This window comes from Tachypleus tridentatus, chromosome 2, assembly GCF_004210375.1.
Source record: "Tachypleus tridentatus isolate NWPU-2018 chromosome 2, ASM421037v1, whole genome shotgun sequence".
Taxonomy (NCBI): domain Eukaryota; kingdom Metazoa; phylum Arthropoda; class Merostomata; order Xiphosura; family Limulidae; genus Tachypleus; species Tachypleus tridentatus.
Genome location: NC_134826.1, coordinates 133377445 through 133394544, shown reverse-complemented (window position 1 = coordinate 133394544; position 17100 = coordinate 133377445). Strand labels below are relative to the sequence as shown.

Here is a 17100-nt window from a genome sequence, read left to right as displayed (position 1 = left end):
CAAAAAGGGAACAAAAAATATTAACTATATATTTGCTGAACTCGAGCACTTCCACTGATTTTCTGTTATACTAAGCGTGTAAATTAATGCAATTATAAAGTTTCATATGGAAATTTATCTTTCAATGTGCTTTGAAAGTAACATGAAATTTAGCTTTTGACTTTATCCTAATACTTTTACACAGCACTGTCGAGAAAATGTATTTATATTAAAACTTAAATGCTCCCTATATTCTCAAAAAAATCTCTACGACAACATCTAGTTGCAGCTTAGTATTTTATACCTTGAAATAATGCGATCAAATAGCCATTAGCTACAATAAATCATCATGAGCCGTATCGCCTAGCTTCTAGCTAAATTTATCATTATTACAACGTATAAAATCAGCTCTCATATCAAACGTATCGCATCTTCCATCTTTAAATTCAATTACAGATTCACACAACGACCAAGATGATAAATAAAGTTATCATGTCCTCAGTTTTTTCATTGATAAAGAGTATAGAACATGAATGGAACCAAAGAACCTATCTTCAGTGACCATATGCATTTCACAATTTTAAAAACTTCGAAATATATCACTAACTATGTCAGAAATACTTTGTTCTGTTGTTTATTTTGGGCAAAGCTACTTGAGGAAATATCTGCGCTAGCCGTTCCTAATTTAAAGCAGATAGGCTAAAAGGAAAGTAGGTAGTCAACATCAGACAGCGCCAAAGCTTGGAATACTATTTACTAATGAAAAGTGAGATTGACCCACATGTTATAATGACCCCAAGGCTGAAAGGGCGAGAATATTCGGTAACGTGGGATCCGAACCCGCGACCCGCAAATTGTGAGTTTAACGTCCTAACAACCAGGCCATGCCACGCCCACATAATCCTAAGGCCTTGGACAACTGCTAACGAACGATCCAATCAGTTTGTGATTTACAAACATGCATGAAGATTCGATTTTGAGAATCGGCAATTACTTCGGTCGGTATAAAAAGAAATCTGTGCTTGTTTCAAGTTTTAATTAAAATACGCTGAGAAATGAGTGAATTAGCGATGCATGAACATAATCTTAGGAAATACGTCGTGCAATTAATTATGAACTAAATTATTTCTTCATGACACTAACACAGATTTCTTTAAAAATGATACCAACTAATTATCTCAATATTTCTGTCAAATAAACTAGATCAACAAAATATAGTTCCTGGACCAGTGCATAGCACACATCTAGAAGTCAAAGATTAATCACTCAAACATGAAACCACTACATGGTATCAAACTACTGAAACGCTACAAAAAAAACTAACAGGTTCAAGACTTCACACTTCGCCTAATCTGCAGTAGACGTAAGGTATTTTTTAGTTTAAAAGTATGAATTTTTGTTGCTGCTTACTACAAATACTAAGTATTTCTGAGATGTTTGTAGGCAGGCCACAGGTGAGGGGAGAGTACCTTTTTTTTTTTTTTGCATTTTCTTCGTTCAGTAACTGAACTGTTGTTTCTGAGCCATGACAAACTAGTGCGCATGCGCAACTATTCCCAGAAAAATTGGTGTCACTTCAAATAATACATTTAAGTTTTATATAATTTAAGTTCAATTTTGATTTCCTTTAAAAGACAGTCCGGCAGTGTTTCGTCTTCGATGCTCCTTACAGACTTTGTTATTAAACGTTTTTAATCATATGATCGTCCACGAACAGACAAGGAAAGGCTTACATGTACCACTTCAATAATATCTAATAAATTAGTCTGATGACAAAATTATACTTTACGTACCGGTATAAAGTTACACTACCACTCTCAGCGAAGATGAATGATTAGCTTACTGTATTACCACGTATAAACTTTTCAACAAAGTTTGTAAAATCGACACGTAAAAAAAATTCAATGGAGTATTTCGAAAAATATTCTAATACATCAATTGTTGTTTATGGTATTCAGAAACTGTTCAATATATTTCGTACAACTAATGTGTAAAAAAACAAATTATCTTCAATTTAACTTTTCAAAATTGGATGAGAATTAGATTCAGGCAAATAAGGTAATGAATTTTTTCTTGATTTTTCCAAAGAGTTATAGATACATACTACATGACACTAAGTTTAGACGTGGGACAAGAAAACTTTGACTTTACAAGCACATACTTTGTTTTTCAATGAGTTTACATTGTCTCCGTTTCCTTTCTAACGAACGTAGAATGAATCAAATATTATTCAAAAAACAGTGAAACTTCCTTTGGATCAACTCATAAATCAGAAAGGTCTTTTTGAAAAGTTTTACAAGTGTTATGCCCCAATGAACAACAATGCAGAAATATAAATAAAAATATATTTTTCTTCTGATATTATCTGAAGATAACTACAACTACTGAAAGTAATCTTTTTCTACATTTTATCCAAACCATCCTATTTAAGTTACAAAAAAAAAACTTTATTACCACAGATACTCTACGTAACATCTCAAACACTAGTCAGTTTCTATCTGAATATTAAAATCACCTTTGGAACAGTCACATTTTGAGGAACATGTTTTAAGATTAATTCTTTGAGTAGGTATTTTGTTAACTGTTCAATCTGTTTCTGAGAAATTTAGAATCAAAGTTTTCTTCTTCCCAAATTTTAAAAGTGCACATATTCCACAAACACAAAAACATTTTCTATCAAAATACATAATCATTCAAGACTTAAGCCTTACTGTTTTTTAAAATCTCTCTCTTTTACATGTGGGGTAAATGAGAGTTCACATTAATGTACCAAGTATATTATCTCTTGGAAATAGCATCAGATACGTCAAAAGAAATACGTGAAGGATGAACATATTTCCGTTATATTTTCAAGTAACTTTGAAAACAAACTTCCATAAAATGAAATTGTACTTACCTTGAAAACTTCTGAAAAAAAACCTGAACCAATTTTTTCACATGTAAAATCATCCAATCGATTTAAAGCTGCCACTGCATGTCGCAGAGCTTGACAGGAAGATCCTGTGATTCGAGTTGAAATAGTCTTGTAGGGAAGCTGATCCCCAACAGTACTAGGGTCCATATTTCTTGTGTCACCATGAGTAAAGTTTCCTGATGCAGCTTTATGGGGCTCCAAAGGGTGAGGATGACACACTAAAGCTTGACCAGATAAGGACATACTGTAACAATCACATTAACATGAGAGTCCATCTGGACAGAGAAGTTTCAGATGCCTAGTTCTGCTAGCCCATTCCCAGTGTCTACTTTCAACAAATACAGAAGCCTTGAAGAAAAATGTTACAACTTTAAGTTATGCACTATTCAGAAAAAATACAGATATTTATATCTGTGATAAAATATAAGCTCAATTCATAAGACTTCTCATTTGATAATTATTCAGAAGAATATCATAAAACCATATCTATAAATAACAAATGCATTTCTCTGTCTGAAACTTCTCTCAAATTTCTCAAATTCTACAAATATCATATTGTTAGCAAGTTCTTTATCTGAAGAAAATAAATTGCATATTGGCTTTTCCATTTAGAGCCACCTTACCCATTTTTTTTGCTTAGTCAAACTTTTTAATGCAACAAGTGTATTATACAATGGCAAAATATTTTCATAATGTGACAACTGGCTTTAATTTCAAATTTAATTTGTGTACTTGCAAGGTATTTCACACAAACACTTAACCCACATGTAATTTCTTAAAAGAAATTAACCAGCTTCATCAACTACTTTAGGTTTAAAATACACACGCAGTCCATATGCTTATTACTTTGTGAACATACGTTCAGATGTTTCTGCATAGTTACCTAAGTTTGCTTTCACAAGTTCATCATAACTTTACCTTAACTTTGCAATAATTTAGCTTTGGCCCCTCTCACAGGCTGTTGTAAACACCTTGTAGCTAAGTTTTTCTTTACTATGGGTTTCATTTTTTATTTTTGTAAGATTCTTTGTTTCAACTCATAAAAAACATACACTAAATGCTCGTAACTGTTTCACGCTCTGTTCATTATTATAAATGCCATTATTTTATCATTATATTTAATAAAATTCCATGTAAAGTAACTTACATGTGTAGTTTTATCAAATAAACTTAAGCCTATGCAAGAGTGTTTGACGACATACATTTTTTTTTTAAATAGATTTGGATTTATCAATCTAATACATGATAAAATATGAAATATTCAAGCAAAGGAAATGAAAATTACTGCAAACATTTTATGGGTCACGACTAGTATAACTCAATTATTTAAATCTGATGATCAATATGTGCACATCGTTTCTCCATGAGTATAAAACCACTTGTATTATATGCATTCTAAATATGCATGTGCATTGCAAGTCATACATATTTTCACATGTTAGACCTATTGTAAAGTACAATAAATATTCTAATTTCACTTCCTCAATCTCTATAATGGCGTACCCATTTCTATTAGCATAATAATCCATTAGTTTATATTCTTACTTTTAAACTTTATAAATTATATTGAAATAAAGGGAATAATAATAAGAAACTCTACAAATTTTATGTTTATGTATAGAATATTTATACACACAAATTAACTTTACAAAAACCTATCTTCCTGTTATTCAAAGTTTCTTTGTAGGTATGCTACTAGATAACATATTGTGGTCTCTATACAAATCCAAATACATGAAATATAACTCTAAAACCACCAACATAAAACATATCCTTCTACCAACTGATAAAAGACGAAAAATTAGCTTTATAAGAACAAACATTCTTTTGCTCTGACTGGTCTAAACTCACCTAGCACACAAGTGTAAATGGCAGTGTTGATGTTAATTGATAATGCTACACTTGGCACATTTTACTACGTAGATGTGAGTCACACCCAAATTTTGCATAGTTTCATACTTTTAAGATCAGACAACTTTGGGTAACACAATCTCACTGACTCTAGATAGGTGTTACATTCAGTCTTTCCAAACATAAACCCAATTACAATGGTTTTGGTGAAACTAACACAGCAAATTATCTGTATAATGACTTACAAACCATTGAGTTTCTTCAAGGCTTTATAAGCTGCTATTAAAAGGCAAAAATAAATGTTGTATTTGTTTATATCAATGATAAAAGTTAAGAGATAAAAATTACCATATAGTGATTCAGTAAGTCAAGAAAAAGCTTGAAAATCTACATAGATGGCAATCAACTGAGAGGTTAAATGATGAAATCTCTTAAATCTCTTAAGCACTTTTATGTTACTAAATAATTATTAATAAATAACCTAGTAAATGTGCATACATACATCACTGCTAATTTATATGAATGAGAATAGAAAAACAAATGAAATAAACCATCTCATGAACACATTTACAGAACATGTTTATGTACAATTTATCCGATTATGCTAGTTATAGAATAACACACAGTAATTCCATGTGTAAAACTGAGTACTTGAAAGGACCATTACTACCACATGGAGATGGACTGTTGGTGGTACTTTTTAACTGATGAATCAACAGCCACATTAATTAATTAATAAGCACAGCATTCTACAAGCAAAAACATCAATAACCTGAAACATTATTTTTGATAAATTAATTATCTTTATGATAATGGATTTAAACATACTTTTACTTTATGGACTGTTGGAATAACCAAAAAGAGTAATAAACATAAATGCTAATTTTGATTATTTAATCAGTTTATATGACATTATTTAATGTAGTCACTACTCTTAGGTAATAACTGATATCAATTAAACTGTCCACCTTTACAAAATATGATCTATGCATACTACCATATTTTTGTAATATACAGGCCAACAAAGGCAATCTGTGTATGAGCAATATTTCCACAAATACCTTAAGTTTCATAGGAACTATACCTATGTACCAAATAGTTTTATTAGCAGTATATCACGAGAAATATTTTAATATTAACAATCTTCTAAAAATGTATTTAGTCTCTTACTGAAATTATTAAAATTTAAAAAATATTTATACATCTGGCATGTTTAAAATTAACAAGATAACTCTTTCCACATCATGAATAATTACTAATGTCTAGACTTATGTTTACAGGTATTACATTACAGTTTCACCACCTTGTCTTTCAACAAATTTATACTTTGGATAATCTCTTATTTCAAGATAAAATAATCACACTTTGCAAACAGTTGAAAAGTGTAAAAAAATCTGTACAGAGAAAGTAGTGCAAGTAAGATAAAGAAACCTTGAAAAGATTTATTGATTTAAAATAGAGGTTTATAGTCAAATTAACAAATACTTAAACACTAGTTTTATTGATACCACATTGGAATATTATTTTACCATTGATTTCTTTCATCAAAATGTATTATTTCATAAGTTATGTGAAACTATTGTATAAAACTATTAACTGTAAGGCTGCTTTGATTGAAATTGACAATGTAGTAGGTGATTTCTTACTCAAAAATTAAGTAATGTGACAAATAACTTAATCAACTGTTAGTTGAAAACAACTAAATGCTGCAGCTATTAAAAGGAATTAGTATATGTTGGGGAGAGGAATGAAGCAGGCTATGAAACAAATATCAATGTAAGAAAAACACATAGGTTCAAATAGTCTTAACATAAAACCCTATTATTGAACACTTTCAAAAAGTGAACCTTAATATGCATTTTACCAATTTTGAACATGGATTTTTCTCAACAAATTTTTTTACAGTAAATTAAAAATATTCAATCTGAACAAAGAACAGCAGAAGACATTTTCATATTTTCATTTACTAGATTCCTTTGTGAAATTTTAAGAAAACTTGTGGTACAAACATTTAAAATGTTACATTTTATACAGTTCAAACAATATCACTGTTTCTCACCAAACTGCTACATATTGTTTGTATTTGATATAAACAAATTATGCATAAATGTTAATGCTTTACACAACATAATCAAAAGAAATGTTTGGTATGAACATATAATACATTACTTCTTATATTTTATATACTTTAAATACTATTACTAAATTTTACCAAAATTTGGGGCTGAATACTGTACCAAACTTACAGTTTGACAAAAGTAAACTCTCTCCAAAAATAAAAACAGATTTTTGTTTCCACAAGTAAAGTTTGTAAGATTTACTTCACCTTTCACTGAAGCCATGTGCTACTTGAAACTTACATGAGAGATCAGTATACAAAAATACATAGACATACACTGTTGTTAAAGATTTTGATCACAGATAGAAGTTTCACATGGGTAATGATAATTCTACTGTTAATGCATAATGTGAATGTATATATTGTATTGTAACCATAACCATGTTACCCCAATGAGCATGTAGTAGCAAGCACTTTTAAATCAAAATCAACAGTACAATACAAATTAAGTAAATTGAACAAATCATAAGCTTCTAGGACAATAAATATTTATATTTAACAAAATAGTACAAATAAGAAACATCATAATGAAACATAACTTCATGCAGATTCGTTTCATTAAAATTAAACATATCAGTAGAGGAAAACTCAAGAAAAACAAAAATGGATTACGTATAACATCAAATTACAGTATGGAGCTTGACATAACTACAGATGTAAGTAATCTATAAAGATGAAAAAGTCAAACTTCCATAGCAACAAATAAACATCTCATAATTCTGTTACACTATTTTGATGACATCGTGAAAAAAAGATTCTTGCATACAACCAACAGCCGGCAAAATTATTCAATAATCACTTCTAACAAGTCAGCTAAATTGAGAGGTACACATCTACAATAATAAAGTTAAGACCCAGTGGTCTAATTCTTATACTTCATTCCCAGTGGGGGTTAATCCTGTAATTTATGCAAAAAGCCTTTGTATATTTTTAGATCATGTATTCATTCAGAAAAGACACAAACACATACTTAAAAGAGGAAAAGGAAAAAAGAGGCCAGGTTATGTACTACTTATGACAGAAGTTCTATACAAAAACTGTAGTCGGAAAACACAAGTAGACTCTTAACCCACGACAATCATAAGCATGCTACTTTTATAAATTTACATATAACTGTTACTCATATTCAAGGGTACTCCAAGAAAACCAAGTAATGTATCAGCAACTGAAAGCTTCACAAACATCAATAAAAGACGCTTGGTTTTGCTAAGTCTAAACACAAACATCAGTCAAGAGCTTAAGGAAATTAAAAGAGTTTTAGGAAAAGAATAAAACAGTCCTCAAGTTGTACTTCTAAAGAGTCCAAACAAGCCACAGTTGTAGAGGAATTTTGGGTTTTAAATATAATCTATTTTTTACATACATGTTCCTGGAAATAACCAGAAAAGACTTCAAAGCCTACAAGTTTAAAATAAGCATTTCGATAAAACAGACAGAAGCTCTTTAATAATGGGCCACACAAAGAAAGACCTCTCATAACAATCACAACTACATCTTAAAATATTTTTATTCCAGAAATATGAAACACTGCAAATACACATGATTTGAGGACTTAAGCAGCAAATTAATATGCAAGTTAATACACTTCACACTAGTTATACCAATTTAAGAAATTCAAAAGAAAGCCAGCAAAACAAATTGAGTATTTTTGGTTTTAATCTTTTTTTTTTCAATACAAAATCCTTGCAAGCATATTCACTTTGAAAACAATCCTCAACTAATGTAGTTTAATTTGGAGTGACATACGTGTTCAAAAAGTTTAGTTATAAGACTTAAGTTATGTGATTAAGTTGCAAACAATTTTCACATCTTAGACATTTTGTTGTTAAATTAAAGATTAAATGGTAAACTTATAGCAACCAATAAAATACTTGAGTGTCAAAAAAACTTTTATATACTAATTTACAAGCAATTAAGTAGTTATAAATAAGTATAATGTTAGTAAATAGGTTACCAAATATAATTCCTTGTTTAAGTCCTTGAAGCTACACGTATAAGGAAAAATAAAATAAAATTTGGTATTTGTTTTCTCTAGAACATGGTAAAATTGAGGATTGGATTCATTCAGGTGTTAAAAATTGTTAGTTACCCAAGGGGTTGTCTCTTAGACAAAGTGAATGAAAATTTTGGAGATTAACCTAGGTATTCAAGTCTGTAAAAATTCAAGATCTCAAAGTTTTGACATGACTTTAAGACAATGTCTCTTAAAAATCATAAACTTACGCTGTTTTAAGCATTAGTTTGAATTCACTTAAAATACTATTGGATAGGAATACATCTAAATTATCTTTTTCTTTAAAATTATCTTATCATGTTTCACAATAATATAAATGGAAGTTGCAACAACATGATTGTGGTTAATAATTCCACATCCATTACAAGTTTTAAATGGTGATAGATTTTTTATCCTTAATGTTTGTTGGTTTAAAACAAATTGTTTTTGTTTGTTTTTGTTACAGTAAGTAAACTTTTGAGATTTAATTTCATTTAAACAACAACATATATACAATATAATTAACATTTCACAATCACCCATTGATATTATATTTCATACCCAACAAGTTTATTTCATGTGTCCTTTTCTTAAAATACACTAAATAGAATTACTATGAAAGCTGATATGTTATTTCAGAAATGCAGACATAATTATATTAATAATAAAGGGTCCCCATGCATGTTTCTCACTTAAAAGTCAGTTTTTCAATCCTAGTACAAGTCTATTTTCTGTTGCTTTTGACTTGTTTCTTTTTTAAAAAACTCTTTTTATAATTTAAAAGAAATGTGTTCACTTCATCTTTTAGAAAAAACACCAAAAACACAAAATCCCAGGTTAAATTTTATTTAAAACACTAAAAATTAAGAAAGATTGGTAATAGTTTGATACTAAAAGCTTGTCTGAGTTCAGCTTTATACTTTTTTATACACTAATGTACAAGCTGATTTATTTTCCTTATACAAAGGTACAGGTCTTCCAAAAATGTGCATTTAAAAAATTAATTACCCTCAGCAGTGAAGTAATACAACAGGACTGGAGGGAGGCCAACTTGCCTTACAGTTTGTGTAACATACATTTTTTCTCATTTCATAAAGGTATAAATGCACTTAAATATATGCAATCTATAATAAGGATAAACCTCCTAATTAACTGCCTAACTGTTTTAGCTCAGTGTTAGGCATTTTCCTTCAAATCATGTTTTTATAGAATAACAGTCCAACACATAAGCATTTATAAAAGACAACAATCCTATTAAACTGGCAGAGAGTTTGATGGTGTTTTAAATTTTTAATACATGTATTCACACTATTTAGTTCCTTCAACTATAAAATGCCTCAAATCTTTCAACTTTACTGAAGAACGTAACTGATATGTTTTTACTTCTTTCTCAATACATCTAAAGAACCAATCCTAGTTTGGAATATCTTTCAGTTTGCATTCTCTTGTTTTCATTTAAACATACAAAACAAAATATTTTTATTCATTAACTACAAAAAACGTTGAAAAAGCAGAGATTGGAACAAAGACCAACTTATAATATAATCGTCAGTAAATATGAAGTTCCTACTTATAACTTATCAAGTTATAGAGCTAATAATCTATAGCCCTAGCTAGCACTAGAAACTTCTATTCAAGTGTTCTAATTATAATTTCTACAGACATTGTCAACTCGCATATCTTACATAAACTTGGTCATTAAACTAAAACACCTAAATATATATATATACATCTTTCTAAGAAATAAAACTGCTAGTTCAGAGACCTATTACTTACATAGATGACTTGATTTAATATGTTTTAGCATTATCGATAGCATGTCATGAACTCTTAAAACTTAAATATATATATATATATTATGTTATTATGTGATAAAATATACGTATCACTATATGTTGTTCATATATACATATGAATACTTAATTACTAAACACTTAACAACTAAACCTGAGAGCAGACTTCAGGCCGGGTACGAAGTCCTATTTACAACTCGCACACAGTAGCATACCTGATCCCCACTTGTACTAGTAGTAAAACAATAAATATTGCACTGCACACTAATTTGCTAATAATGTTCTCTCAAGTTAATACTATCAGTATTACTAAGTAGTATTACACCTAGGCGCTAGTTGTTAAGTTTCTTACCTTGCTTTTCTTTCATTTTGTTTGAAAAAAAAAAAATCCTCACATTAATTTCTCAGACTCCAAATATTTAATTATTTTATGCAACAAACAGTATTTTGAATAGTTATTTTCACAGATATTTATCATAACAATAAATGTACGGTACTTGTGATAACTCATCACATCACCTAAACACAGAAAACAAATTTTACTTCCACGGTTTCTCAAACTAACGTTACAAACCTCTCTCCGACCAACACAAACTATTACATTTAAGAGTTACATATATTCGAGGAGCCGTGAAGCTGCTTGTTATTATTTACCAACTAGATGACGCTACAATCGCACTAAGAATTAAGCAAAAAATGTAGCCTCATACAAAATAAAATAAAAATATTATTTTTTATAATTGATTTTCAGTCAATAAACGCAAGTAATAATAAATAATTATTTGGTATTAATATAAACTTTTGTTATTTTTTACGTTGATAAATGTATATTTAAAATTCAAAATGCCTGTTAAAGACGCAAAAGAACGAAAAAATGATCCTTTTTACAAGATAGGCTTTCTTTTTTTCAAAGATTAATGATTTTTTTAAAACTAGCTTTAAAAATCCTGTTTTCGTAGTTTATACTTTAAACAACATTCATATATATTAGTAATATATTACCAACCGGTACTTTGTCCTTTTGACTTTATGTGCAAAGTTACACTATGAATCGTCTGAGCTTCGCTCATCGAGGATATCAAAACCAGATTTTTACCATTATTAGACTTCAGACTTACTGTTCAGCCACTAGAAAACAAGAAATAAAGCAGCTTCTAAAATTCGGAAGTAATGCAAGTTTCTCTCCTGTAGATGTATTATAATGCTAAAAGAAAGCTTGTCAAAATTCGCACACATGAAAGCTTTATGCTTAAAAACATTATTGTTATTGTATTGTATTCTATCATTGTGCCGATTATTTTAGAAAACTTAATGCCAAGTCCAGTTCACGTTACGATGGCTAATTAATTTCTTTTTTCCATAATGCTTAGCCAGATTCATTTCAGCACAAGTTTCGTCTAAGTTCACAAACAACATTTGATCAAAACTTTCGAGTTTAATGGTGCGCCTAACTCACAGAAACACAGCTTGCAGAATTTCTCTGCTAAACGACGGAGTAATCGAACAGTTGGGGTAACACTGTTAACACTAAACTGAAACACTCAACTTGCTTCTTGAATACACCAAATCATCAGTTGCTTCACAGGATTCTTATATTTATGTCGTACCCTTATTTCAAAATAATTCAAGAAGTTTCTTGATCATAACATCATATTTTCTCTGGAAAACGTCTAATTAAAACATTTAAAATATAAAATATCTTGAATACATGAAGTTTTGTAGGTACTTGGTACATTTCTATTCAAAAACTTTAAATAGCAGGTATACGTTTTTAAACAGCAGGTATATGGAAATAATGAATGTAAGAAAGGATTAATTAGAGGTTGTAACATGCCAGAATGTGAATCTAAAGGTCCATAGCTCATGTCCTGCTCCTACAAAAGTGGTCCGCACTTCAGCCCATATGTGAATTCACAGGTTAAATTGATTTCAGCAAACAGTGTAAGATGTATTTGCTTTATAGTTAGACAAACAGCAGGATAGATCGCGAACTAATAGTAATTTGTCTAAAATGATTGAGTTTAAGCTAATAAATAGAGATAGACAGATTTGCGATAGAAAATTAAAACGATATTTATTTATCAACAAAAACAGAGTGTGCATACTCGCATTAAATACTGTACAATTTCCTCTCATTGGACTCGTGAATAGGTTAACTGATTTTCTTCCCTCTGAAATATCTTTACATGAACCAATTCATTTGAGTTATTTTTTGTTATGAGAAACCCACTTGAAATAAAAATGTATCTAAGAACGGTTGGTATAGCTAACCTGAAGATGACCTAGGAAAGTTGAAACGTTGTTCTCTGCTTATCAATAAAAGTGTTAATACCCATATCATCCGTTCTGATATATATTTTTATAATTCACTTGAGATCCTGTTAGTGATAAGTTAACATACGTAGCATAATAAATCGGACACTCGTTCGAAATAAATTACAATATGCAACATTATTCAAAATAGAGAAGTTGTATTCTCAAGCCAGATTATGCCCTACCACTGAAGAAAAATGCTGTTGTTTACATTCTTTTACAAAGTACAGCAATAACCACCACTAACAGAACAGTGTTATCTTTAGAGAATTACATAGCTAGCTAGAATGAAATTAACGGTTTTCAGAATCATGTGTTAAACGAAACCTGCATAGACTCATTCGAAACATTTTGACACTAAACACAAGAGGTAGAGAAGATAACGCGTGGATATAATATAATAATGTCATATACCACCAGCGGGATTGAAATGGACGCAAACTTTGGGTAATTTTCTCATGAAAATAAAAAATCAATTAACCAATACAAAATTTTATTAAGCACATATTGAATACTAATAGACATGGTGTTGTAAGCTGTATTTTCATTGGTTTAATTAAATGTTAGCTAGTGGACACACGACATCCAGCTTATGAATAGTCCTTGAATATCTGGATCAAGTGGCGTGAAAAAAATCTACCAAATTTTACGATTACTTACAATTAATATGATTCAACCAATCAATAAAAAATAACCGTGAGAGTAAGTTTTTTCTTCTTTCTTTTTCCAATTAGTAGAGTGAAGTATTTAGTTTAAATCGATGTTTGTTCAGTTAATCGATAAAAATCCACGAAATTATACAAGTAAATTTACCTTTCACGTTATTCGTAGCATAATTAGTGTTATTACGATTTTAAAATCATTATGTAATTAGGCCAACAAGTTACAACAGTTTGTAAGTTATAGTATTTATAGAAAACGTTAAAGAAATAATTTATTATTATTAGTTGACTTCCAATTATTTTCTCGAAATAATTGAAAAGAATTAACCAGATGAAATAATAACCTAAAAACAATATCAAAATAGGATAAGGATAACAAAAAACCATAAACCTTACATTGAAACTTGGGATTATGTGTAATAAAGTAAAACGTTCGCCAATAGCTCGCAGAAAATTTGCCGTAATTTTTCAGTCATGTCTGTTGAAATAGTGGTTTTTGCGAGTTATCATACGCTTCTCATTACAGATCTTCGACAAATTTTCAGTAATCGAAGGTGGGCCTGATATGGCCTAGCGCGTTAAGGCGTGCGCTTCGTAATCTGAGGGTCGCGGATTCGCGCCCGAGTCGCACCAAACACGCTCGCCCTCCCAGCCGTGGAGGCGTTATAATGTTACGGTCAATCCCACTATTCGTTGGTACAAGAGTAGCCCAAGAGTTGGCGGTGGGTGGTGATGACTAGCTGCCTTCCCTCTAGTCTTACACTGCTAAATTAAGGACGGCTAGCACAGTTAGCCTTCGAGTAGCTTTGTGCAAAATTCATAAAACAAACAGTAATCGAAGGTATTGTTTCATTTCCCTGTGTTCTATATAGCTTAACGACTTTCTTAGCTGATGGGTTAAACATCCACACTTCAACACTAAATCCAACTATTCCATTACAGTAACCAAATAATTTATGGTTCGTTCTCTTGATTACACGGCTTCCCTTCAATCTATTTGTCCGAAATTAGGGGTGTCTGTTGCAAGCAGCCTTGGTGTAGCTCTGCACAAACATTTGGTACAAACAAATCAGCAAAACCTTACACTTCAAAGCAATTTATTTTTCCGTTGATTGGAGCTATCACCAGTTACTTTAAAAAAAATTCAGTGCCCATAGGGCTGGAATTTTCAGCGTTTCAGTACTATTGATCATACTTTTCTATTCCGATTTTAAAAAAATATCACCTGAAGATTCTGAGCATTGTCAGATAGAGTTGGTACACGGATCACGTGTGTCAGCACTTAGCGACGCCTCTGTCATTGATTACAAACTGTTATTTGAAACAGACACCAGTTTGCGATTCTAAGTTATGGGTTATAGGAAATGTTACGTTCTTGGTACATTGAACACACACACAAAAAAAAACACTTGAAGTGCAAAAAGTTATGCATTTTCTTAACTTTTTTGTACGATCATTGTTTTTAAATTATTTGAATCGTAACGAATAAAGATATTTAAAGTTTTTGCATATAAAGTACATTTCACCTTTTTTTTTTTTTTTTTTTACTATTACAGCCTCTAGATCGGAAATTCTTAACCAGTAGTCTAAAGACCCTTAAGGGCTTCAGGGTTCCGTGAACCGAAGACAAAAAAAAATGTTCCTCCATTATTTTGTGTTTGTATTTTTCTGAGGAAAAGATCCCTAGCTTTCGAATTAGATTCACAAAGAGGTCCACAACTTAAAAAAGGTTAAGAAACACTTTTGTATCCACAATCGGCAACCATTTTTAATCGCGGGACTCTTTTGTTGAGAAAATTTAGCTTTGTGTTGGACCAGTGATAGTAATATAATTGTTATTACGGGACGTATTTAAAGGTGTATTTTTACTTACATACAACAAACAAAATTAACAGTTTTACCAGCTTGAATATTTTCTCCTTAAATGGATTTTAATATTTTCAGTAGCTGCAACTCTTTCCTTCACTATCTTTGTTCTTCTCAACCAGCAAACAGATTTGAACCGAGCAATGATTGTGCCCTCACAATTTGTAATGGAAAAATACAACTTTTGGCGGGTCAGCCATGGTTGCTGGCCACTGCTCTGGATAATAATTGTTACGAGCCAAAAATACAAGGACTCTTTAGTGACAGACGAATGAACATTAAAAAAAGTGCTCCTAACTGGAAACTTAAAATCAATATTAAAGAACCAGCTGAGAACAACGCTGGATCTCAAACTGTGGTAAGCTTGTGCTTGAGATGGGTAAAGAGCGAAAACTTCAAAGAATCAAATGTCATATCTACTCAAAAATATTGCAAAATTAAATTAATGGAAACAAATAATTTCTAATATATATAAATAAAGGCACAAATACCTTTTTTTAAAGTTATTTAAAATGTTTTAAACCCTTCAAATGCATATTTATCACTGAAATTTTTGCATGTCAAATGTACCATTTAAGCAGTTATATCTGTTTATTAATAGTTTTTTGCACTTACTATCGATTCACAAATCTAATTAGTTTACATTCAACAAACTAAAATGTCCACTATTTTATAATGACTTTTCTCATGTATTTGATTCATCAGCAATTTTACGAGTTTCATGATGTATCCATTTTCAGACCTGATGACTAGATGTGAAGGAAAATGAATGCTTAGCTGTTACACCGGAAGTTTTTAATATGTATCAGTAATTTTAGTTATTCCATTTACTAGTCTGAGCTGTTGTTTAGAAAAACAACTTAAAGTGCAAAATAAGTATTATGAAATTGATTCCCATCTGATAAATGATGTTGACAGATAATTCTAACTTGTATTAAGAATATTTCAAATATCATTCATTTCTGGCTTCTCTTTTTTATTTTTAATGTTTTAAAGAATGAAAGACATTGTACATATCTCATTGCACTCACTGTCAGGTACTATAAGAATATTCAGCTTAGACAGATGTCTAGACTTCCGCTAGCCATCAGCCACATTGCTATTGGCGAAAAGAAACAGCCTGTGGCTAAAAAATCTAGTGTTTGTTTCGCCACAGTGGCGAAAGATAATTTTTCGGTCTTGGATGGTTTTCCTTTATTTATTCTCCTCAAGTTTAGGTCCTAACAGCTTTCGTGATTTTTATCGCCATCCACGCCATTAATGATGACAAATGACCCAGCGAGTTGAAAAAACAAGAAATGTCTTTAAAAACTACCACTGACTGTAATCTATATTTTCTTTATATATGTATTTTTATTATTTCAGGGATGACAACTAACAAATTAAATTTTAAAAAAATATTACTTAGTTGTGCTAATGATTTCTTTTATTTTCATTTCTTATGCTACATGCTTGATTCTGCCACGGTACACAAACAGTAATTAGAGAAAACCTGACTTTCATCAAACCAACGTATGGTCTGTATCAAAGTGGAAATTCCAAATTTCGTTTGACATGTGTTTGAATTGAGATCATGACAACTCCTACATCAGATAAAAAGACGTCTAAAC

The 17100-nt window shown here is 30.5% G+C and overlaps 1 protein-coding gene across 2 annotated transcripts in view; it reads right to left on the bottom strand.

Moving 5' to 3' along the window:
- The window catches only part of LOC143245148 (dual specificity testis-specific protein kinase 2-like), a 76195-nt gene extending 64859 nt beyond the window's left edge, over positions 1–11336 (bottom strand). The window contains exons 1-2 of one of the 2 annotated variants that reach the window (XM_076491131.1): positions 11002–11336; positions 2876–3241 (exon numbers count right to left, since the gene is read on the bottom strand). In XM_076491131.1, coding sequence (XP_076347246.1) covers positions 2876–3136 — 261 coding nt within the window. In that variant the 5' untranslated portion in view covers positions 3137–3241; positions 11002–11336. The remainder of the gene's footprint in view (positions 1–2875; positions 3242–11001) is intronic. The other variant, XM_076491132.1, reaches the window with a different exon arrangement.
- Positions 11337–17100: the final 5764 nt, after the last annotated feature.